At 41.0% G+C, this 24,151-nt stretch overlaps 2 protein-coding genes across 2 annotated transcripts; one reads left to right on the forward strand and one right to left on the reverse strand.

Annotated features, from left to right (window-relative positions):
* Positions 1-1,625: 1,625 nt before the first annotated feature.
* LOC144520350 (prepro-urotensin II-alpha-like) lies at positions 1,626-5,532 on the reverse strand. The gene is made up of 4 exons (XM_078254024.1): positions 3,196-5,532; positions 2,645-2,764; positions 2,215-2,255; positions 1,626-2,106 (listed from the first exon to the last, which is right to left on the reverse strand). The coding sequence occupies exons 1-4, from the start codon at positions 3,530-3,532 to the stop codon at positions 1,993-1,995; spliced, it is 612 nt and encodes a 203-aa protein (XP_078110150.1). The 5' UTR covers positions 3,533-5,532; the 3' UTR covers positions 1,626-1,992.
* Positions 5,533-6,197: 665 nt separating this feature from the next.
* On the forward strand, positions 6,198-23,411 carry ccdc187 (coiled-coil domain containing 187). The gene is made up of 12 exons (XM_078255542.1): positions 6,198-6,551; positions 6,961-7,053; positions 12,576-12,638; positions 13,199-13,337; positions 13,916-14,006; positions 19,312-19,375; positions 21,846-21,967; positions 22,090-22,161; positions 22,250-22,384; positions 22,516-22,610; positions 22,717-22,811; positions 22,933-23,411. The coding sequence occupies exons 2-12, from the start codon at positions 7,002-7,004 to the stop codon at positions 23,079-23,081; spliced, it is 1,077 nt and encodes a 358-aa protein (XP_078111668.1). The 5' UTR covers positions 6,198-6,551; positions 6,961-7,001; the 3' UTR covers positions 23,082-23,411.
* Positions 23,412-24,151: the final 740 nt, after the last annotated feature.

A 24,151-nucleotide genomic window follows, 5' to 3' on the forward strand; every position in this document is an offset into this window, starting at 1 on the left:
GATCAGTGTGCTCCCAACTTCAAATAGGACAAATGGACATGGTTGGAGACCATTGTGACAGTATGTATAGCAAGTATTAACTAAGTGACACACGGTACACACAAACATACGCACAAGACACAGCACAGCACACATGCAGACATGTCAAGGTGTCGGTTTCATTTGTACACTGAGCAGCATTGCTCTTCTCCAGGCTGAGGGACTGGTTCACCTCCCTTCTGTATTTTACTCAGGGTGCCAAAATGGGGAGGAGGAAGCAGAGCAGGACATGTGATTCACGGTAAAAGAAGCTGAAATTGAAAAAGGAAAACCTTTCAGCAGTGCTTTCTGGGGAAGACAGACCGATTCACCACTGCGATACTGAAGTCTTTAAAATGAATGAATATCAAATATAATCCATTTCCTCTCAGTAACGAACATTGCAGACACCGGTGGAGCCCCGGAATAAAATACATAGCTGTTATTTATAGCTCATTAAGATGAATGATTTGACTTTCTGTCATAGAAGCCTGTCAAATCATAGTATAATTCTGGCCGGTTCTTTAGGCCTTTAATTTATCTAAGTGACAAAGTGTAGAGGGTACTTAAGATTAAGAGTGTAGTTATATGAAAGGTTCACCTGCAAATCTTGTTTTTTACTGCCATTTATGAATGGGATGACAGGTTAGCTGATGGGCACTCTTCATATACAGTATTATCAATTTTCAAGACGTTCTGTGAATTGACCTGGGAATCTGCCTTTCCTCCTCTTCTTTTTCCCGGGCTCCCAAACCAGAGAAAGGTAGGCACATCAGGACAACAGAACAGAAACAGTTTTACAACATATTCCACTTGTGGACACAGAGCAATAAAGAACTATTTTGTGGAGACTTATAGACCTAGCGAAGTTTAAAATGATTGGACACATGTAGTCGACTTACTCTTATGCAAATGCCAGTATTGCAAGACAAGCATTCAGTAGTTTATGGACAGCAATTATATGGCACCCTTTACCGAACTGCACGTTTTCATCAATTCCAAACCGAGAAGAAAAAAAAAGGCCCTGCTTTGATAGAAAGTTATGGGTCCTCGACACTTTGCATGTGAACTAGTGTTAGATCTATTTTCCTCTCCTCTATAGCTGTCTTTCTCTCTGTCTTTCCCTGTTATGTGACCCAATTTTTCTCCGCTCCCGCCCCCTACCCTTAAAACTTTCATCTCCTCTTGGTTCTCCTAATGTGTTTTGCTTTCCTCCTTTTTCTTCCCTTCTCTTGTTTGTAAGTTTTATTTTTGTAATTGTGCATGTACAAGCGTCACTGACTCGATGGATATGTTTAAAAAAAAAAAAGAGATTTCAGCTGCTGAAGCCATGCAAAACGTTTTGAATTGCCCTTAAAATATTGAAGATGTTTTCTGAATGCTTTATATTCTTTCTGCTGTAAAATAATAAAAAAAGGAAAAAATGAAGAAAACTCGAGAACAAAGTTTGCTCCGTCTTTTTGTTTCTTTTACTTTAGGAAAGGGATAGTGGTTTGTTCTGCTGCCAATATGTTTCTCACCAACACCTTATATCAAGAAAAGACAATTTGCAAATACGGTATTTATAATTTAGTTTTTATTTCTATTCAACATCCAGTGCTGTATAACCTTTGACTTTTACAATTAAAAGACATTTGGTCTTACATTAGACAACCAAGGACTTTTAACAAATGTGTGTACATAAATATAGTTTCACACAACATAAACGATATCTCAATAAATGACCTTAAAGTCCCCAGGCAACTTGTCTCAATCATACCTATGGCATTTTTTCTTTTTGTGAACAAATACTGACAGCGTATGTGAGTGTGTATGTGTGAGTACATGCACCTGGGCATGTATATGTGCACATTCAGTATATACCTGTATGATGTTTCTTATTTTGTCTGCATGTTTTAATGTGAGTGCAAGATATGTATCTTTGTTTTAGTGCAAGCCCTGTCTCTTGTGTAGCGTCAATGTCTGTTTACAGTTTTAGACGCAGTACTTCCAGAAACACTCAGAATTCCCTGCTCGCTTCCTGAACTGCTTCCGGATGCCCAGCATATGGCTGAAAGGATTTAGGAGACTCTGTTTCTCCAATAGGACCTGAAAGACAGGATAAAGTAGTCGTGATAAACATTGTATTTACAGTATCTTTGTAGCTTACTTTTCTTTGTTGTTTTAGGCATAACATTTGTCGGAAAAAAACCCCACCTCTCTTTTCATCCCCCTGGGAAGCAGGCCTGTTCTGACACCTGAGAGAAAATAAAACATGAGATTATTCTGATGTTTGAGATAACTCATGTCAGCTGTGCTGCATCAGGCATGTTTCTGTTCATGTCAGGCTTTTGGGCAGCGGCAGAGTAAAGGACCTGGCTCGTCCGTCCACAACTGCAAACTACCCGGTCGTGATCAATACCTCCAACTGTCTGCTTCTCCAGTGGTGCTGCTAGATATCCAGCCATAGAAAAATATGACACTGGTATAATTGTGTGTATCAATTCAAATTTGTAGCACAATGTTTCTGCAAAAAGAAAGCGGCTGATTTTCCCTGGATAAAGTGTCTGCATTGAGTATGAGCACTTTAATATAAGATGAGCTGTGTGTGTGTGTGTGTGTGTGTGTGGCTATGTGTGTTTCTTACCATCTCGGTTAAACTCCCCAGATATTAGAGTGGAATATCTGAGCCCGCCATCCTGAGGAGGGAAGGTTTGCTCAGAGAGAGACAGATCATCCAGGCCGACTCCTCCGTCCTCCACTGATACTGAGGATAACCCAACAACCACACAAAATTGGTAACGCACAATTCACCGGTATAGATTCGCACTTTCTAGCATGCGTCTATTTTGTGTTCATAGTGTAGTAGTTTATGCTAAATGGTAAACACAGAGTTTGACTTTTGTCATGACATATTCTACAGCAACTAATGATGACTTCATTATTTAAACAGAAAACGGAATATATTCTCTGGCAGCAGAGAAATCCTCCATCAATGACCCATGTGTGTGAACTTTGTCAGAACAATCAGTGTTCAACACTGTGATTCTAAAGTAATTGCTTCAAGGCCTGAGGACATGACTTGCCTGCCATTAATCTTCATAAATTACCTTTTATTACTAGAAATGCAAATCAAGGTACTGAATTAGTGAATTTCTGTGAATAACAGCTATAATAGAGATTAAACTTTCCACTTACCAAGTCCTGGATAGGGCATCTCTGCAGAGTCTGTGATGGGGTGGGCCAGCAGTGGGCCAGAGGCCACGAGCAGGAAGGCCCAGGACAGGAGATGGTTACACTTCATCACTACAGGACGCTGTTGCTGGAAGTGGATCTGATTCGCACAGTGGTCCTCAGGGGGAAAGAAGACTTGTACATGCTCTGTTAGTCCCAACTGGGTTATATACTTCCAGCTGTAGCCTATCCCCCCTCCTGCATGCCCCACAGCAGACACACACACATACACGCACACACACTTTTGCTGGCCACAACAGCTATCAGCAATATCCACAATCCCATCCCTTCTAACTGCCATAAATCAACAGGCAGTAACAGGTGAATTATAGGCTCAATAAAAAGACAAGTGTTGTGGCCAATGCTTCAAGGGCACAGTCATGTTTTACCAGCTTTTCAGCTTGATTGACTGTTTTACTGACTTTGTAAATGGGATCGAAGCAGGTGTTTCAGATGTCATTCTCAACAACATCCCGTAGGGGAGCAGGTGGAGAAAGTGGGCAGCCAAATGACTAATATTTTTATGTTACCATCTCATTAAACTCTTGGGCCATTTGAATTCCCTTGACTCATAGCCCACAGAAAAACTGCATAATTACTTGCACAGAGGTTCAGTGGAAATGCTAAAATGTTCAAGGCCCTTTAGCCCATAAGCCATCTGACATTTTAACTCAATTTAGGACAGCTGAGAATTTTCCATGGGTCACTGAATCAGATTGATTCATGCACATTATTTAGAGGCCTTGTTCTGGTAAGATGTTAAATGTGTGCTTTCACTTCTTCATAGTCATACAATAAAACTCACCTTTATTAGTAAGTCCAGCATAGATGGACAGAGTCGGAAAACTGTTGCTATCAATGGAGACGGGGGACAGGTGGAGATAGCTATTTACAGAGTCACATTTTGTATATTTATTAGAAGTGTGACGTCAATGTTCAGTTTTTTGTATGATAATGAGGCTCGACAAAGCGACAGTGACATTTAGTTTTATAGCCAGAAGGCCAGATACTCCATTAGGTGTTGCTTTATATCATAAAAAGCTATTACGATTTATATTCTGCATTATTCAAGGCCCTGCTGTCAATCCTAGCTTATTCTGGCCTCTAAAATATACATGTTGACTCCCACATACTTGAAGTTTTTCCTGCTACTTGCAATTTTATGAAGAATCTAGAATTTCTTCAAGGTACAGGACAGGTGTTTCGTAACGTTGTCGTCTTGAGATTCATACGATATAATGTGGATCAGTATGAACAGAGCAGAGAGCAATTAACAGTAAATAAATTCTATGAAAAGCAACACCTATTAGGGTGTTGCATATAGAGAATCATTGTCGACATGTTGACCAATCACCTTAGACAAAGTTTAGAGGCTAAACTTAATTCTAACAACCATGTATTTGTTGAGAATTCCTACTTCCACTTGATATTTAAATCCTTTCCCTTAAGTAATAAATAAGTTAATACATTTACAAAAAGTACATTTTAGTATAAGTTGCAATATCTCAATGGAAAAATATTTCATTACAAATAAAGTCCTGCTTTTAAAATCTTGAATATGAATGTAAAGTAAGTGTTTGCAGTACAATACACTGAGGTAGCCAAAGTAGTGCAAAATGTGACAGATAGTCCCTAGGGTTTAGAGTACTGCTGCATTAACATGTTAGCAGCATTACTGTATGGTTCTGGCCAAAGTGGTGCTTGGTCTGATTAGATCTCACCTGGTGGGTGGTTTAAAAACAGCAATGCAATGTATTCAGTGTATCATTTGTTTTGCAAGAAAAACAAATCTCAATATAAGCAACTACAGCTTCAGAATGTACTGAAGTAAAAAGAGAAATATCTTCCTCTGAAATACCTTTATACATCTTGTAACAGCAGAATGTGATGGTTCCATTAATGAAATGATCATTTGCTCCACCACTGAAATACCATTGGCACAGCAGACATGATTCAGATGTTACATTATCTTAATTATCAACCTTTGATTACACATAAACACCGGCTGGCTAAAGATTATTACTGAAAATACCTGGTTTATATATAGTCTAAATGCTGAAGGTCTTGGATTCCAAAGCTACACATCACACCAAACGACTGTAACAATAGTCCAAACAATATGACCTGGCAAGTTCTTGGAACTTGCTGACATTATTCAACCTCATGGATATCTGACTGATGTATGTACAGCCAGCAGAGGGCAACATTACGTCTAGAAAAACCACATTAACCATGCAATATACCACTTCTTCACATGTTCAGCAAATTGGCCTCCAGTGTGAACTGTTCAGTGGGGTTCTAAAGGAGGAAAATATATTCTGAGACACTTTTACTGCTTTCTTTTCTCTTTTTATCAGTCTTCAAATAGTCTTTGATAGATTGACAGAGACACCTGGAGTCTTTAAAACCTAAAAAAGCTTATAAATTATCATCATCATTGACATTTACAAGACATTTTTTAAAGCAGCATATCATATCATCAAGTGAAATGTTTTACCACATTTTCAGAACGTGCTTTAAAACTTAGAGTTGCCAACATGTCACTTCGTGGTACCAATCCGTTTTCTCCTCAATAATATTTGCACTTTTTTTATCCATATTAAGTTAATTATTGAAATTAAAATATTAAAATGAAGACAATACAGCCTAACACACTTCTGCTCTAGAAACTCCAGCTACATTCTTTGAGTGATTGGAACATTCGGCTGGTTAAGTGTTGCCTTCAAAACTATTCGAAATACTGCAACTCAGTGGACACACACTAAAGTGTGTGCCTGGGCCTGTATGATATTCAAGTTGTAATATTTAGTGGGATGGGTGTTACTAACTGGAGGTGAAATCCGAATGTTGTGTTGTTGTGCGCATCTCTTTATTCTGCTTAATCCTAACATGTTTGCCTGAGTTAAGAGATAACTCTGAGTTTGGAGGAGCACGTGAAGGCAGCAGCAGCGATTAACCGCCCCCACTGCTGCCGAGCAGGAGCTGTGAAGAAGCAGCCGGTGCTACAGACTGTGGGCTAAGTTTGTCCGCCCTGGCTTTTTTTTTTTCACTATTCCACGGGGCTTTGTTTCATTGATGAACAAGACCGTCGGTTTCGTATAAAATTCACAACAAAAGTAGAGGCGTTAGAAACGGAAAAGCACGTTCTTAACACTTTGGATAATTAGAGAGACAAAAAGAAGAAGAGGGAAAGTGCGACGGAGAGGACTAAGTTGACACTTCGCTGTCATGTTTGGTACTGTAGCTACTTGTTGAATAGACTGTGTGTAACTTTACATACACAACGCTGGAGCCTTTGTGGGCAACGTGCCGGGGAACAGGTAGGTTATAAAACAATGACTCTTTGGTACACAGACTGATTGAATGTTTGTCTGTGTTTTTTTTGTTTTTTTTTACTTTGTTCAAAAAAAAAGTGGCCTACTGCAATGCAGATACTGTTTAACCTAGTTTAACTTAGTTAACGTTACTGTTAACAGCAGCAGTGCTCGTGTTAGCTTTGTTGCTGTCAGCTGTCACCGGTGCAGAGTTTGTTAGTAGGCCTAATAGCTAACTTTTTTGCATTTACACCACTGAAATAATCAGTAATCTGTTTTCAACTTTAAATACACTAATGTTGACCAAATTGTCTGTGTCGCTTCACCGTTTCCTTTCTTCTGGTTTGTACCTTGCCCTTGGGTATCATTTAATTTAGCCAGATAATAACTTCCAAAATTCCATTTGTGGTGTCAGGGTCTTCTGTATCACCATGAGGCTGTGACACAACCAGGACAATGATGGCAGAGCTGGAAATTGACCAGTCCAACCTTCCACGTGTCCGAGAAGGTATAAGCACATACTCCCACACAGAGCCAACTCCGACATAGAGCCTTTATTGAGTATGGAAAAAGTGTGTGCAGATTAGAACATACCATGGTTCATGGTTTGTCCTGGAGAAAAGTTGTTGTTGTTTTTGTTTAGCCCCTCTACAGGGAGGTCAGGGTCAGCTACTGATCTGCAGACATGGTACTAGTATGGTATGGGTTAATTATTTGATTCATGGACACTTTAGCACAGTGAATACTAAGGACAAACTTGTCTACCCGTTTGCTGCGGACTTCAGAGAAAATGAGACGTATGACTGAACTTCCCGTTGTCTCTTTATTGCGTTATAACTGGCCCTGGCGCCAAATAACAGCTTTTCTTTGCCCTTGTGTGTCTGTGCTTGATTTCTGTAGCATCAATACGCCATCTCAGATAAGACTTAGCTTGCCATATGTTTTGACTATATGCAGCAGACACCGGTTCAGTCTTAAACCTGTAGAGAGATGGATCGCATTGTAAACAGTGCTGGCTGCAGATAAGAGCAAGGGATAAGAAAGCTGTTTGGGATATTTTTTTTTTTCTGGGGGAAGAAAGTGCTGTCACTATCAATAACATAAGTGAAGTACATTTTTTAGTTGAAACATTCTGACTTGCAGTACATTACATACATTGATTGGGAAAACATTACAATTTTAAATTCATTTTCATTTGTAAACCCAAACAAAGCTATCGTAATCGCTCATAATATGTTTGATCTCTGGACCGTAGACTACAAAGAAAGTTGCTGTCCAACATATGAAGGAATTCAGATACTGAGAAACAAGTTGGAGTGAGAATTGTAGTGGTGTTTAGTAGAACCAGCTGCAAATCCTACGAAAAATTCATATGCACAGCAACAGAATTTGTCACGTCATACTTATGCAGGCAGCTTTTATGAACTAAATTAGTTGTATCTGCTTGCATGTAAGTATGAAAACATTCACAGGTAAGGAATGTCAAAGCTGTGGCCTGGGTGCAGACTGTTGACTCAGTCTTTGGCATGTCCACACTAATGAATGGGATAGAAATAGGTCTGCATGTCTTTTATCAAGAGAGATAATTCAGCACTCCGCTCTTGTATCCATACACAAAGGGCACACTGTGCAGCTTTGCATTTTTATGCTTTATCAAGCAGGGGCCAGTGCGCAAACAAAGCCAGTAATGGCAGCAAAAAAACTGCTCATTGAGACAATAGCAGCATGTAAATCAGATGTCTGATCAGTGTAATTTTTTCCGGTCATCATCTACTTTCACCAGACAGATTTGTCAAACTGTGCTGTTGTCCCTCTCTGTGGCACTAGGGTCATTTACTTGGCCCCCTATTGTGGTTGTTTATGCTTCAATTTCCCTAAGAGGGAAAAGTAGCGTGTCCCACTTCTCTTTCACTTTCCTCCTCAGACTCAGCTAAGTCAATTTTCTTTGTTTACACTGCCCCCCTTATCAGTTCCTGTTTTGTCCCTCCTCTGGCTGCTCCTGATATAGCCTGATGTGCAGAGGGAATGCAGCTCCCAGAGGAATTCCCCCACCTCCCCCCCTGTTCCTAATTTCACTCTCACCAACTGACCCAGAGTCCCATTACCCTTCACCTCTTTTTGTTCTCCATGACAACCTGGTCCAGTTCACCTAGTTTATAACACAGCACAAAGAGCTGTGGGATAGACGGATACTTCATGGTGAAATTTTGTGCAAGAAGCAGCAAGCAGGAAAACAGAACACAGCAGTGAGGAGGGGAGAGAGAGAGAGAGGGAGACAGTGCGTGGGTGGTTGATGGGGGATTTTGGCTGAAAATAGAACCCTTGTCATTTTCTCCTTTTGCCGGTTTCTTTGGCAGGCACTTGCCACTGCTGCTATCCAAGTGCCTCCAAAGATGAAAGAAAAATATCTCTGTGTTTAATCGGCTGCTCCTGCAAGCTGGATGCCTGAGATAATCTACATCATTTCTTTCAGATCGACTTGCTGTCAGTTAGCTAATGTTGGTGGGAGTTCTACAATAAGACAAAATGCATGCATTCACCTATAAGATTTAGTTACATCAGCAAAAAGGTTAAACATAGTTATACATATCATCATTTTTCTATTTTTGACCACTAGTAATGTAGAATATGTGTAAGGGACAAGAGGCATTAAAATGTGAAGGAAAAAAAAAACTCCTACCACAGTCTCACTGCAAAGGCAGTCTTCCCACACTGTTGGGGAACATACTAGGCAAAATTTTGAAATCTTATCTACTGTTTTTTTGCACTCTTTCTTAGAAAATCTTATCCCTGTAGTAGATCTTAGCCTCTGGTGTTCAAATGCCATAGCCAATTTCTGTTGTCTGCTGGATCTTGGATTAACTATCCTCTTAGGAAACTGACACGGCCTAACAGGGTCCTTTCAGTGCCCCTATTAAGAAGCTTACAGTAGGAGGCTCTTTACTATTTTGAAAACACATTCGGCCTGCACTCTAACTAAACATGTCTCCATGTGCACACCCAGTCCGTCAAAACCTGTTTAGCAGTCATAATAACACTGTCTCCTTGCCCCTCCCTAATGTGGCTGTAGTTAAAAACGAGTAAACCCGCAATGCAAACATACCCACACACACACTTGTGTGCTTACACGCTTTTCCTCTTTCCCTCCTTCATACTTTCGTTCCCCTTTCTGACTAGGACTTCAGTGTAAACCCATGTTTTGAATTGGTCCTGTCGGATTACAACCAAGCCTTCAACTTAAACCCTCCTCGTTGACAGACTGGGCGCACAAGGGCAGATTGGAGATCCATTTAGCGGATAGTCTCTTAAGCTCCACGACAGGTGTAAGTGGTAATGCATGTCTGTTGTGGTGTGGGCTAACTCACAGTGTAGACTTATGTGGTCATATATGGTGTAAACAGACCCTTCTGATGGCTTAGTGCTGTCTGGGTGATTTCTATGAACTTTGACTGTTGGGCTTGGCCCCCTGCAGACTAAAACATACCCAGAGATTTATTCTAAGCAAGAACGTTGTGTGGTTTTTTTTTTTTTTTTTCTTCTTTTCCATTTTTAGGATTTTGAGGATAGAGTAAATTTTCCCACAAGAATGTCTCAGAAGCCGGCCTTTTCTCCCTATTCTCTATTTACAGAACTGGACAAAGAGGACACATCCTCAATTTGACTTGTTATATCAACTCCGAAGCAGTTCTATAAATGTTGAAATTGAACATTGTATTGTCAGAGCAGGCTCCACTAGTTCAGTTACGGTGCAGCAATAATGGAAACAAAGAGGACTCTGAATAATATGAATGTGTAAACGGTAAAAGATAGACCAATAGGGGATATGTGTCAGGAGAAAGGAAAAACAACCAAAGTTTTGCTTTGGGAGTACAAACTTAGCAAGACAGCGAGTACAGAAGGAGTCTTAAAGTCTGGGATGGGTTGAATGCTTGATGTTTTCGTGTGTTTTCAATTAGCCACACAGATGGTCACAGCTGTACCAAAGACTGTAGGCCCGATGTCACTCTTACAATGAATCTTGAGGCCTTCCATTTATTCTCATCATCTATGGCACCATCCAGCGAATCTTAGACAGTAAGTAAACTTCCAGGGCCTCTGCTTGTCTTCTGATCAAAAATGTCCTTGTTTTAGATTTGTACTTCTTCTCACAAAGGGATAAAAAATAAATAAAAAAAAGCACAAAGTGAGAATAAATGTTTTAGCTTTGACATCTCTCTTACGGAGTGCTTACAGTGACAGCCAGGTTTACATGCACAGTATTCTAGATACTGGATCACATTTGCACCTCAACGGTTACAGGAGTATACAATATATATTCAGGTTTTCTATAGCTGGGATAAGAGCTAAAACAGGTTATTATAAACAATGTAAGGCATTTATGTGTGTTGATTTAGCTCATAATCTGAATACTTGAGTATCCTAAGCATTAAGCGCATGGATGTAAACATAGCCGTCTCCACAGAAGTGGCCCAGCCTGCTCTTATAGGCTCAGTGGAGGGATTAGTCGTAGGACAGTTGTTTTTAATTGGCCCTGCCTCTGGCTCAGGCTGGATGCTTTTCCCTCTGCAGAGAGCAAAATGTCTTATTAAACACTGTCTTCTGTCCTCATGGCATTTGAAAGCACCACTGTAAGAGTAGGCGGCCATTCTAGGTTCCCTTGTGAGATAGCGAAGCGATTTTTGTCTCGTCACAGTGAGCTGTGTGTCTGCAAAGATGGAGGAAATGAATAAAACAGCTGGGCAACAGTGCTGCTGCCTGTCTGTTTTGACTTTCTCCTGAGTAACTTTTGAGCATGTTTGACAGACTTTAAACACTCTTGGGCTTCGGCACATCACAGCTATCGTGGCTCATTAAGGACTACTGTAAACACTTGGCATGGCTATAGATGATAGCATCTTCAGATGCTAAAGCTATTAAAAAAACAAAACAATGTACAGGCCAAGGAGTAGTGCAAAACTGGGTATTCACCACTGTATATGTCTCTCTTGCCAATTATCCCGTTGTTTGACTTCACATGTTTGGTAACATTTTCTTTGCATAATTGTTGTGTCTATATTAAAGTCCCCATGAAGTTCTTTGTCAGCTTTCTGACAAAACCAGGCAAGGCTAGAGAACGTTAATGACATGAAACCGATATGTTTTATTACCATATCCAGCAGCAGGTGGCCAGACTATGGGATCGTGGGATAGGGAAGGCTCAGCTTGCCACAGAGTGGTTTGATATGGAGAACCAGACAGAGTTGGTGTACAGAGAGCTGTCTGGTCAGAGGTCAGCATCTGAGCTAAAACCTTGGGATTTCCGACAACCTAACAGATTTCACTCAACATACTTTTGTACCATCTGCACTGGCTTCCCAGTATATATGGTTGCAGGTGGTAGTTCCTAAAATCTTCATTTGGTAGTCATAGTGAGCACATGAGTAAACAAAAAAAGCATGTATCTTCCTCCGTAAGCTCTATACAACCACAATTTTAAAGATGACGTATTTCGTACTTTATATTCGTGCTATATCTATATAGTACATGCATTGCATACACACAAGATACTGTGAAATCGAGCATGTCAGATTGGACCTATTCCTCTGTCACTACTAAACCCACTTGAGAGGACGGCAATAATTGTGGCCACTTGGTGTTGCTCTGGAACACTGGCACCCTGTTATGATGGGGATATTATTGGAGCCTTTTATATGTTCAACAGGGAATTCATGCCAGAGTGGTGGATGGTTGTTTTTTCCTAAAGTTTCTCAAGGGACACTCCTCTGCCTTTTTGTCTTTTGAATTAACAACCAACGTGACACACAGAACTCGTATCCTATTGTTTCCCTTTAGACAAAGTGCTGCACCAAAAGCTCCACAACATTGTCTTCTTTTCAAGCCATCCAAATGCTTTTCTGATGTTTTTAGCTCTCAATCTGAGAGAACTGATCACCTTGTTACTTATGCATGTCCCAGCCCTCCATTCATTTGAACACTTTTGTAACCTTTTGTATGACACTGAAGTGTTGTTGTTGTCTTCTGTTGTTTCAGTGTGCGAGTGTTTTGCTGTGCTGGAGGATGGAGTGTTGGCACACAACCTGCAGGAACAGGAGAGTAAGTCCAATGTCAAGCTACCATGTGGCAGCAGTACAGCTGCACACTACACTAAGATGTAGATTGCATGGGGCTAGTCTGTCTCAGTGAATCACCACTTTCTGTGTTGTGGTGCTTCATCTTTAGTTATCCTGTTATGGAATTTAGCTAATGATTATCCTTGGCAGCTATTAATACAAATGACAGATTGACAATAAAACATACTTGAGTAAAATGCTGTATTATTCTCATGGCTTACCCAGGCAGAGTGAAAAAACCTCAGGTAGTTACATTGAACTTCTTTTTGGCTGGCTTTTTGTCTGTCTCTGTGCAATGTTGCACAGTAGACAAAGTGATGTGTAATTTGGTGTCTGTTTGAAGGACTTCTCAAAAGTACACTACGGGTCTGGCCTGCCACAAACAATGTTTCAAATTAACAGCAGTCATGAATACTCAAAAATCAACAGATTTAGATCAGAAGTAATATAGTAATTATTTATTACTACGATCTTGATAAGACATGGTCCTTCGTTGCGAAACATTTGAGACCCTCTGCCTTTTTCTCTGCCTTTCCCTCATAGTCGAGCAATACTATACCACCAACATCCAGAAGAACCAGCTAGTGCAGAATGACATCCGTGTAGCGAAAAGGCTGCAGGATGAAGAGGAAGAGGAGCAGGCCCAGCAGAGCACCCTCCTCAGACAGGCCTCCAGACAACTGTAGGTGACCCCTGCTCCTCAAAGCGTACTGCAACACAGCTCACACTGCTGCACTAAGATTCAGATAGCAATCAGATAGCTGTGTCCTGCATGTATTCTGACTAGGGCTGCACGATATGAGGAAAATATGCGATAACGGTGGAGAATATCGCGGTAACGGTATTACTTGAGAAAAATAAACCGTTACGAAAGGGTACTCCGTTCTACCTTTCTGTTACTTTCAGTATTCTGCTGAAATACAACAAATTATGTGTTGAATTTAAAACAAATGAAAGTAAATCATTTCCAACATTCTTTTGTTAAACAAATTGAATCGTGAATTGAATATAAAAGGCACCAGTAAAATAACAATGACAGTCACGTTTTAAGTCATTCTAATAATATTTTATTTTAACTAACACAAAAAGTGTCTTTCGGGATATGTCGCAGCAACGATATATTGTGCAGCCCAAATTCTGACCCTACTGTGTGTAGATTTACTATGCAGATTTATATTCTTATTGACATTGATGTGTTGGTAGTTTTATCACATACGTCACAAGAGTAAAAAGTCCTTTTCTTCACTGACTGCTCTGTAGAGAGGAGGAAGACTTTGAGTATGCCCGTGTAATTCAGGAAGAGATCCAGCGTTGTGCCGAGGAGGCCCGGAGGCGGGAGCAGGAAGATGAGGTGAGCACAAACTGTTTTAAATGGATTTAATTCTGTCTGAATCTAGTTTTACATTTCTCCAATGAATGCATTAAAGATCTAGCAATATTTCTTTTGAAGAATATTTCACTGGCAGCTATGTGGACATTCAGTCTGTGGTGGTGGTTAACAACTATACTTTTACATCGAGACAGGAGTTAGTATTCACAGCCTTGTTCAGAGCCAGTGAATACATACACCAGTTAGATTTATACAGACATTTTCAACTTGACATGCTCAGACCAGTGTTACCCAGTATAAGTGCGAAGATCAGTTCTGACGTAACCTGAATCTGCACCGACTTGTCAATTATCCACCTACTAACCACCTCCAATTTGAAAAGTCTTTTACATTCGAAGATCTGCACCCATCAGTGTCTGCATAAAACTCATTATCTCTGTCAGTGGGCTGCTGCTACACCAACTCTTTACTTTAGCTTTCTAAATTAATAGACCCCATACTTGGCACACTGACAGTAGTTCAGTCCATCATATGATATGATTGGTGGAAAACTAATTTTTATTTTGGCCACAGAAACAGAGACTATTGTGGAAGATAGAGACATGGCCCTTGGATGACTGCTATATGGAAAGGTTGGAAATCAGTGTTCCTTTACCAATCCTTCATTATTTCATTTTTAAATTAAAACATCGGTGGTGTTAAGATTAGCTTGAAACCAAAAGATGGATCAGTTAATAAGAAGACACAAATGTGACAGCAAAGTTTGTAAAGCGAAATATGTTGGAGGATTTGCTCCTGAAAGAGGAACAAATCCTTTCCTGTGGGTGTCTAGTTGCTGTCAGCAACCAGAGCAGAGCGAGACACTGTACTGTATGGACAAGTTCAACTTGGCACAATGCAATGATAAAACAGAAACAAAGCAAAGTGTAGAATAATGTTCTTACTATTTGCAGATAAATATAATAAGAATGTAAAAGGTATCCATAAGAGACCAAGGGCCCTATTTTAACGATCTAAGCGCACGGCGTGAAGCGCAGGTGCGTTTAGGGTGTGTCCAAATCCTCTTTTGCTAGTTTGCCGGTGGAAAAAAGGGTCCGTGCGATGGGCGCATGGTTCAAAAGGGTTGTACTTAGTGTCTTCATTAATTCATAGGTGTGTTTTGGGTGTAACATGCAATAAACCAATCAGTGTCATCTCCCATTCCCTTTAAAAGCTGTGTGTGTGTGTGTGTGTGTGTGTGTGTGTGTGTGTGTGTGTGTGTGTGTGTGTGTGTGTGTGTGTGTGTGTGTGTGGTGTGTGTGTGTGTGTGTGTGTGTGTGTGTGTGTGTGTGTGGCATAGTGTTCGCGTGCTGTGCACGAGCCTAGGGGAATTTTACTAATTTGCTGTTAAAATAACAATGAACTGCTGCGCTATTGACTTTAAACCAGGTTTTTGTTGGTCAATGGTGGGATTACTTCCCGCTGCCTCAAGATAGCAATACACCAAGAATTCACCTGAACACATCTCCCTGTAGGACCAGCACGCCCATGGGCGCAAAGATGGCCGCAGGTACATTTGCTATTTAAACAACATGGGCACTGGACGGGAAATTGACAACTGCGTTGGCCTCTACCCTGGCGTGTGTTGTGCGAAGATAACACTCCCTGTGCTGGAGAAAAGAGGGGGCCCAAGAAAGAAAGTATAAGAGATGAGTATAAGGGGAAGTATACTGTAGAGGTCTGACAGTCTAGAGATATGTGGACCAGCTCCAGATTTTTGTCTGTTGCTAGGGAAACTTAGTCTCTGCGTGCTTTGTGATCCCACAGATCTGTGTATTGTAACTGATGCTTGACTGATTAAATGAATGTATTTGACTTTATCTTATCGTCTTATTTGGCTCTTGCTTAGGATCAATGTAATACTAATTTAACCAATGAGCGGGAATATATAGGTCAGACACATTGTCCCAAAAGAGGGGACACAGAGGAGGGAAATCCCCAACAAACGTAAGACCTGAAGTTTTACTCCACTCCCAAATGATTCTCGCTCCCCCACTGTTGGCCGGAAAGTTGGTTGTTGAAAGTTGGTAGTTTCCTTCTCCATAGACAAAGGCTGTGGAGAAGGAACATTTCAAGTTAATTAATTTCGGTTACAATTAATTTCCGAGGTAAGAAGTTTTATCAGAGTTTCTGTTGAAAACTTCCCAAACCACTTCCTAGTTTGAGCCACAATACTGTAGACCGTGTCAATGGATGATGCTGTAATGGATTATCTAACTCAGTAACTGTTGAGGTCTGTAGGAGGTGGTGGACAAAGCAGAATATCGCTGCTTGTAAAGGTAGGTTAATGATTCTTTGTATCTCAAACTACAGAACTGTGTGCAGACAGAACTGGGCATAATCTAGACTCTGAACAACCCTGGCAGTTTACACAAACGTAAAATAGCACCAGCATTATCCATAAACTTCAGCACAGGGACTCATAGACATATATGGCACCCGGGACCTACTTGTATATCATTTAATTATCTCCCTGTTACATGCAGGTCAGGGAGCATCATATGGTTCACTTTGCTCTTTCTCTAGGACTAAGTGAATCTATAATGAATGGCGGTTGCAGCAAAGTGCTGCTCGGGGCCTCTATCCACTGTGCCATAAGAGGGCTGTAAGTCAGCTGTTACACAGAGACACAGCCTGTCAGCTACCCATCTGGATGATGAATCAAGCTATTTCTCTGGTGGTTGATTTCAGACATGGACCATCAACCTCTTGATACAGAATACACTCAAGTGTGTACACCGAGCCTCACTGGATGTGCACATTCAACATGTCAAATCTTAACTGTGCAGTTTGAGGAAGAGGCAGGTTGAGTCAAAATATTATTTAAGTGCATTGTTTAATAATGTGAGGGACTCAGCTTTATTTGATTAGCCTTTCCATTAAATGGTTTAACATTGTTTCTGGGTCTCCAACATGTTTTCAGGGTTCCGACAAGGTTTTTATTTTTTTCTCTCTCTCGAAGAGCCGCAAGCATGGCTGTAGACTCTTAGTCTTGTTTCAGTTGTAGACAACAGGTTACATTTTTTTTACCATCTGTTTTTGGACACAAATATAACATTAATATCTAGATAATGCTGTGATGGTTGACATTTGTTTTTCATTCTTTCCTGGTCCTATACAGCACTAGATCTCTCCAAAATGTTGTGAACAAAAAAAACAATTTTTTTCAACCCAAACACGAAAGGGTAACCAAATGGCTCCCATCAATCACCTCTCCCTGTTCACACAGAAGCCCAATCCCTCAAAAAATGTTGTCTTTATGTTTGCACTTTTTATAGTACACATGTGCATTTCTGAACATTGGTTGCTTTACAGAAACTGATTGCCCAACAATATAAATTTAAGAGTTGACTGTGTAAGTAGAAAAGCATTGTGGAGGGGGGGAAAGCCAACTCTGCCACGAAACTCCCCAGCAGGTCCAGTGGAGTGGTCTACGTCACAAGGCCGCTCCAGCATAATATTTTCCTTTTACCCTGCAGTTTCCTTTTTAGAGAAGGCTGCCTTGGACAGGCTTAGAGAAGGTCCTTGTTTGGAGATGTGAGGTTAGAGAGACTGTGGGGCTCATTCATCATTATTAAAGGTTTTGGGTTTGAACTCTGTTGGAACCAACATGAGGTGTCTACACTCAAGAGTTAAATGGACTTTTATCTACTGGGTTAAAAGTCATGTAAGGTAATGCAGCAAATGGTATGAGAATATACTATTCCTATGTGGATGTAATCATTCTTTGTGTTTTATATTAGGATCAAATGGTGAACTATTAACACTCCTGTTTGCTTACCTTTCTTAATGACTGACTGACTGATCAGAGGTGTTTATTAAATATTTGCCTCCCTGTAGATTGTGTCTTTAATTAAGGAACAGAAGGCGCCAGGCTGTGCAGTTTTAAATGCCAGATCCCTGTGGCACTTTGCGCCTAACCTGCCATGGCAAGCTGCTAATTGTCTGCTGATGCTGGCAAAGTGGCTGACACACACGCCCTGATTGCAAAGCCAAAAGGAGCTGTGTTAGCTTTTAGTTATGATTTATGCAGCCTACAGAGAGATTTCATAAAATTCACTGGTAGAATCTGCTGATTTGTAGGAAACATTATTAGTTCTGGCCTTTCCAAGGAAAGCAACATAGAGACATGGTGGGGGTTCGCCTTCAGAGAGCAGTCCAGCATAGCAGCGCTTGTAAGAGCAGGCATTATCCAGTGACAAGGTGTTACTTCAAGTGAAACAGTCCTGTTGATCTGCTTCTGTCGGAGTTTTTCTGGTCCAAAGTTCCGGCTCAAGGAGATTAAAAGTTTGATTTGTCTCTCATGTAGTCTCCTAGTTTCCATTGAGTCAGACACAGTCCTGTCCTAAACAATTAGTTTGGCCACCTAGAATTAATGTCCGATCACGTCACAGTGGCACTATGTCACAAAACATGGCTCTGCATTTGGTGTAGCCTCCTCTGTAGACATGCCAGATGTAGATGGATTAGATTCTCTTCTTTGATGTAAAATCAGTCAACTCTGAACGGGGTCTGAGAGCTTGGTCCATGTTTTTATTCATGTCACTTGAATGCTTATAATGTATAAATCACAAAAAGGGACCGGAGTACATTTAAGGTGAAAAGTGTTGTGAGGGCAAATAGATAAAGCATTAGTACCTACAGTCTAAGAGCAGTTGTTTGTACATTGTGGGGAAAAAAGATGACATGAAAGCAAAACCTCCTGGTGGCCGATAAAATCTCAGACATTAATCAAAAGTTTCCTAAATATTTCAATTAGGGGGAAAACGGTTGAAAACCTTGCTTTCTTTTGTCACTGTCTATGTTATGCTGCCATCTTCTGGTTGAAACAGCACAGTATATAAATGATGATTTAGAGAAAACCATTGCAGTCATACCAATTCATGGTTGCACACCAGTATTATAACCTGACTGCTCTGTGAGTTGAGCTTGTTTTGATGTATTATGTAATGCTTTTATCCAGATAAACTCATTATTAGTTTTGCTGTGATAAGTAAATTAGTTCTGTGGATTGTTTTAAAATAAGGGAAATGGGCCAAATGAAAGATTGTGTGACTTGTTATTGGCAAATGGTTTTGGTTAGGATCAAGGGGTTGTAACAGGGACAATGAAAGTGTCTAGTATCTAGTTTGAAAATCTTATCAAAGTCTAAAAGGTTCTAACCATGTTTATTTGCATATTTGACAGAACAGATCCAGTTCTCTGTAGTCTTCATTTATCCTAAATTCCTAATGGGTTACTCATAATGGTTTACAAAGAAGCAATCAGTATGTCTGTGTCTCTGCAGGAAATAGCTAAACGAATGCAGGAAGAGGAGGAGCAGAGAATCATGAGGAGGAGCCATAGTGAAGGTACAGTTTACATTTTGCTATTTTGTTTAGTGTTTTGTTGACTGTATTCTTATGTGACAACATTAGTCAGCAACATGACAAATCATTTTAAAGAAAATGGTAATGTTTGAATGTTTAGGAATTTGTCATTTGTTTGATGAAACAATAACAAATGTTATAAATGTATTTGCTGAACAAATAATTATTTGTTACTCTTAAATAGGACAAAGTCCAGGGCTTGCTTGGCTTCTCCCTAACCATGCTTTGCTTCACTGCTACTGCTTATTATTGTTATATTTAAGTCATTCTCCACATACATGCATGAACAAAACCTATCCTACATAGCTGTCACACTATATTATTATCTCTTTAATGTGTTGTGTTCAGTCTGCATCAGTTACATGCATGTAAGATGTCTTTAATGTAGTCTTTAATGCATGATTGTATATCTGTATTGGAAAGCCTCAGTTTGTGTCTAAAACCTTTATATAAATTGTGTAACAAATACTCTTACTTAAAGGACATGCTGCTATTTTTAATATAATATGTTGCCTCATAATTAACTGCACTCCTCTAATATTACCCACTAACAGCCTCACCCATCCTCCCTGCTTTTGTGTTTGCATGTTTGGCATTATTAAAGGCAGCACCAGCGATACTGCACTGCCATCCCCACACCAGCACACACTCAGCAGCAGCCTTCACCAACGAGAGGAGCAGTACCCTTCTACCACCACCAGGTGGCAATGGCCTACTTCTCACAACCATTCAGACTTAACAAGGCCTCAGGCTGACTCCCCCAGGGGGGTAGCAGCTCAGAGAAACACAAGTGCATGGTCAAATCAAGGACACACAGATTCCATAAGGGAAATCAGGAGTGAATTGGGAGAGCGTTTGAGTGAGGATTCAGGGGACTCGGACACGGTTTTCTCTGAACAGCTCTCCGTCAGGTCCCAGAGACTGAATGAAAGACTTAACACAGCACCCCCTCGACGCCAGGCATCTTTACATCAGCCGCAAGTGAGAAACTACAGAAGTGTTAGCTCTCGCAGCAGCTTTACAGAGGAGGAGAGAGGCGAGTGGAATGAGCACTTTTATGAAAATGGTGACCTAGAGAGGAGGAAGCCTAGGAATTGGGATCAGGAAAGGAACCATGGAGAGGAGTATCAGGGTTTGCACAGGAGCAGAGATCAGGATAGAGACCGTAGGTTAGTTGAAGTAAGAGAGAGGCAATGTAGTCGCAGTGAATCTGTCAGGCTACCTGACAGGAATAAACACAGCAACAGAGACTTGGCGAGGACCTGGAGCTATAAGGACAACCCCGACAAGCATGTCCGTTTTCAGGACAACACCAGGAGCTCTAACAGGCAGCAGGGGGAAACCACACGAGTCTGGGAGATGCTGGGCCAGGTCCTCAGAGAGAGGGGCGTGCCTGTGAGGTTTGGCGTCAACGGGGCGCCACTACAAATAAGGCCTCAAAGCAAAGACAGCCAGGTGCTTCATGGGAGTGAGGTCTCCTGCAGCGACTCCCAACCACATCAGAGAGTCTTCCAGAGAGCTGCCACCACCAGGCACAGTTTCCATGGAGATATCAGGGAGAGGAGGAGACTGTCATACCAAGAGAACAGTAGGAGAGATCACAGAGAAGATGGAAACGGATCCCGTCATAATGTGGAGCGTGATGGCAAGGTTTATGAGATTAATAGAGACTTGTATCTTGCTAACGGAGATAGGGGAGGCAGTAGAAGGCAGAGAGGGCACAGGTACTCTAACGATGACGAGAGGGAGAGGAATGCAAATGATTGCAGGGTCAAGAGGAGGACAAGCGAACGCAGGCATTGGCACAAGACCATAGAAGAAAGATTAAGCTCAGAGGAGGAGCAGGAGGCGGAGAGGAGAGTAGAGCAGCCCCATCGAAAAGCCTCACAGCGTAGCCAAAGCCTCAGCAGCAGAAGCAGCAGGGCTTCATCCAGGGATGGGTCAAGGCACCTGGCAGCAGGTAACACCCAGAACTGCAGCCAACTCCAATCTGCAGAGGGAAAGCTTCCAAAGCTTTGCTTTGCCCTACCTCTCTGTTTACATCTGCTCCTCTCACCTTCCCTCAATCATTGTATAATCTGGACAAATTTTGGTTTTACTGGTGTCTTGGGGTCTATTGCTAAAGTGGGACATTTTCCTTTTTCGTATCTATAATTAGTAGTCCTGACCTAATGTGTGCTTTTCATTTTTATCTTCCTTCTTGATCTAGTGAGGGAATAAGTACTATGGAGTTTCTCTCAAAATCTAGCAACATTCCCTCACATGTTGCTTCCTCTTATGTCTTGGTGTGATTCAAATGTCATCGGTCCTTGGGTCTTTCAGCCTCTGTGTCAGTACACTTTTCTGATTCATCACTGATTTACATGTTGCTGTTTTTTACAACTTGTATTCTGTTTGTCATAATAGTCGCTTCAGTTCCTTTGGATTTGACACTGTCATACTTCAACCTTAGGAGCGTCACTGCAACCAGAGCCAGGCGAGACAAGCCTGGACCTGGGGGAGCTGCGGCAGGTCCTGCAGGATGAAGAACTGGCTCACAAGCTGCAGGAGGAAGAGGAAAAGCTGTTGAGGAGGGTAGGGGATCCAAGAGTTTATCATGAAACGCCATGATTTAGAAGTCAAGGAGAAAGGCCAGAAGATCAGTTTCTCTTTTCAATAAAAAATTAATTCTGGCTTTTACGGTCTTGTTTTCGCAGAACTCTCAGCCCTCGCCATGCAGTTCTTACCCAGAGGGAGACTTCAGAGTAGCACAAGTGGCGCAGGATGAGGTACGACGAATTGACAAGTCCTCAGTACCCCATGTATCTCATGTTTAATATCCACCTGTGAAATGATCCATTGTTGTTTTTGCGCTAGGAAATTGCACGCTTTATGCAGAAGCAGGAAATTAAGTCAAAGCGAAGATCTCGTGAGCTAGAAGGGCCGGCATCGTGGCGCGAGCACAGAGCGATGATCAGTCATCATGACCGACGGGCTGCACGAGACCAACCGGTAAATGTGTTGGAGTTATTTAAAACACAGTTTCAGCCATCTAAAGATGGCGCATTTCATTGTCATGCATGTCTTTCACTTTAATAACAATGTGATAAAATGAGTTTGACTCGTTTTGTCCACTGCCTTAGGTCCAACGAGAGAGGCTTGACTCAGAGGGTCTTCCTTCCCCCACTGAGGAGTGCTCCCCAGAGAACCAGCCACCCAGCCCATTCTCCACTACACCGTAATTGTCTTTAGATGAAATATGCATGAAACTGATCAATGTCTGTATTGTGACCATATGCCTTTCATCTAGTTTATATGCCGACTTACAACTGCTGCCTTTACAGACGAGCCCAGCAGATCAGAAACATTGCGGAGGAGCTGGACCCGACCTTCCAGGCCAGAAGGGAAAGCACCGAGAGCATCAGAGTGGGACAAGCAGGTACATTCATCCATTACCTAAAATTAAACCGTTAAAACAATGGGTGGACACTCGCATCCTATTTCCTTCAATTTAGAGCTGCTGGGACAAGGGTATTTCCCCATCTTATCTTATCTTTTAGGTCCAGCCTGTGAGACACTTCCCATGCCACATTCTGGCTTACACGACTTACTTGAGGAGCCTACTTTCATCCCACCCACAAAACGGCAAACGGACAAATCGGGACGCACTAAACTCAAAGAGAAGAAGGAAAATTGCAAGCAACAATAATTTTTTTTAACATTGTGCTGTTGGAGTGCATCACATCTATATATTTTATAACACTAAATATATGTTCAACTACAGAGCTCTTATTAGTTTAAGATTACAAGAATATAGTTCTCTCTACCAGCCACCCCTCCTAGCACTTTAGACCAGTGGAACACAGAGAGAATTGAGAGAAGTGACATTTTATAATATTTCTTGATTAAGTGAATAATGACAACACTTTGGACTCATGCCTTTTTATAATTTTCAAAGGGAAAAATTAGGTTTATTTAAGTTTTGTTTGAAATCTTTATTGTTAATAAGTGTTTTAATTTAAACAGTATACCTTTTTATTGTATTTGTAACTTTGTTTTTATTTAGTACATGTGTCAAGAGTCCATCCATTATCTATAATCGCTTCATGTTATTTCATTTGACATTTTGGATGCTCTTTGGTGGTGCAGTGGTTGGCACTGATGCTCCACAGGGAAGTAAAACCAAAGCTGTCTAGTGGGACAATCAAAAATGTCAAACGACAAAACAAAAAGTTACTTTGATTACCCTTAAACCTGACGTGGTTTTCGGACAAGCTACTTTAAGACATCCACTTTCGGAGTGCCTGTCAACTTAGTTTCTAAGCAGTTAGGCAGGGCTCCAGCAATGTTTACAATGATACAATGACAATCGCATTAACTTGTTCCCATTTGTAAAAACTAGGGCTGTCAAAATAACGATAATTAATTAATTAACGATTAATTTCGATTAATTAATCTGAGAAAAAAATAACGCGTTAAAAAAAATGAACGCAGATTAATCCATTCCATATTGACATTTGCATACAGACGAAAATCTGGTGCCACTGATATGTCTGCGCTTCTCTCTGCTGCTCTGAAACAGACATTACAGGAAACACAAACACTGCTGCACGTGACGCTAGTTAACACTATACTCGACAGCAGCTAACGTTAGCCTACTGCTAGCTAGTAGCTGGATAAACACGGTTAAAATGCTGACAGCTAACGCTAAACGGTGTAAAGGTTGACTGTGTTTTACTGTAGAGGATTCAACACCGGGATGTAACAATCTGGAGCTGC

The sequence above is a fragment of the Sander vitreus genome, chromosome 7 (assembly GCF_031162955.1).
Source record: "Sander vitreus isolate 19-12246 chromosome 7, sanVit1, whole genome shotgun sequence".
Classification (NCBI taxonomy): domain Eukaryota; kingdom Metazoa; phylum Chordata; class Actinopteri; order Perciformes; family Percidae; genus Sander; species Sander vitreus.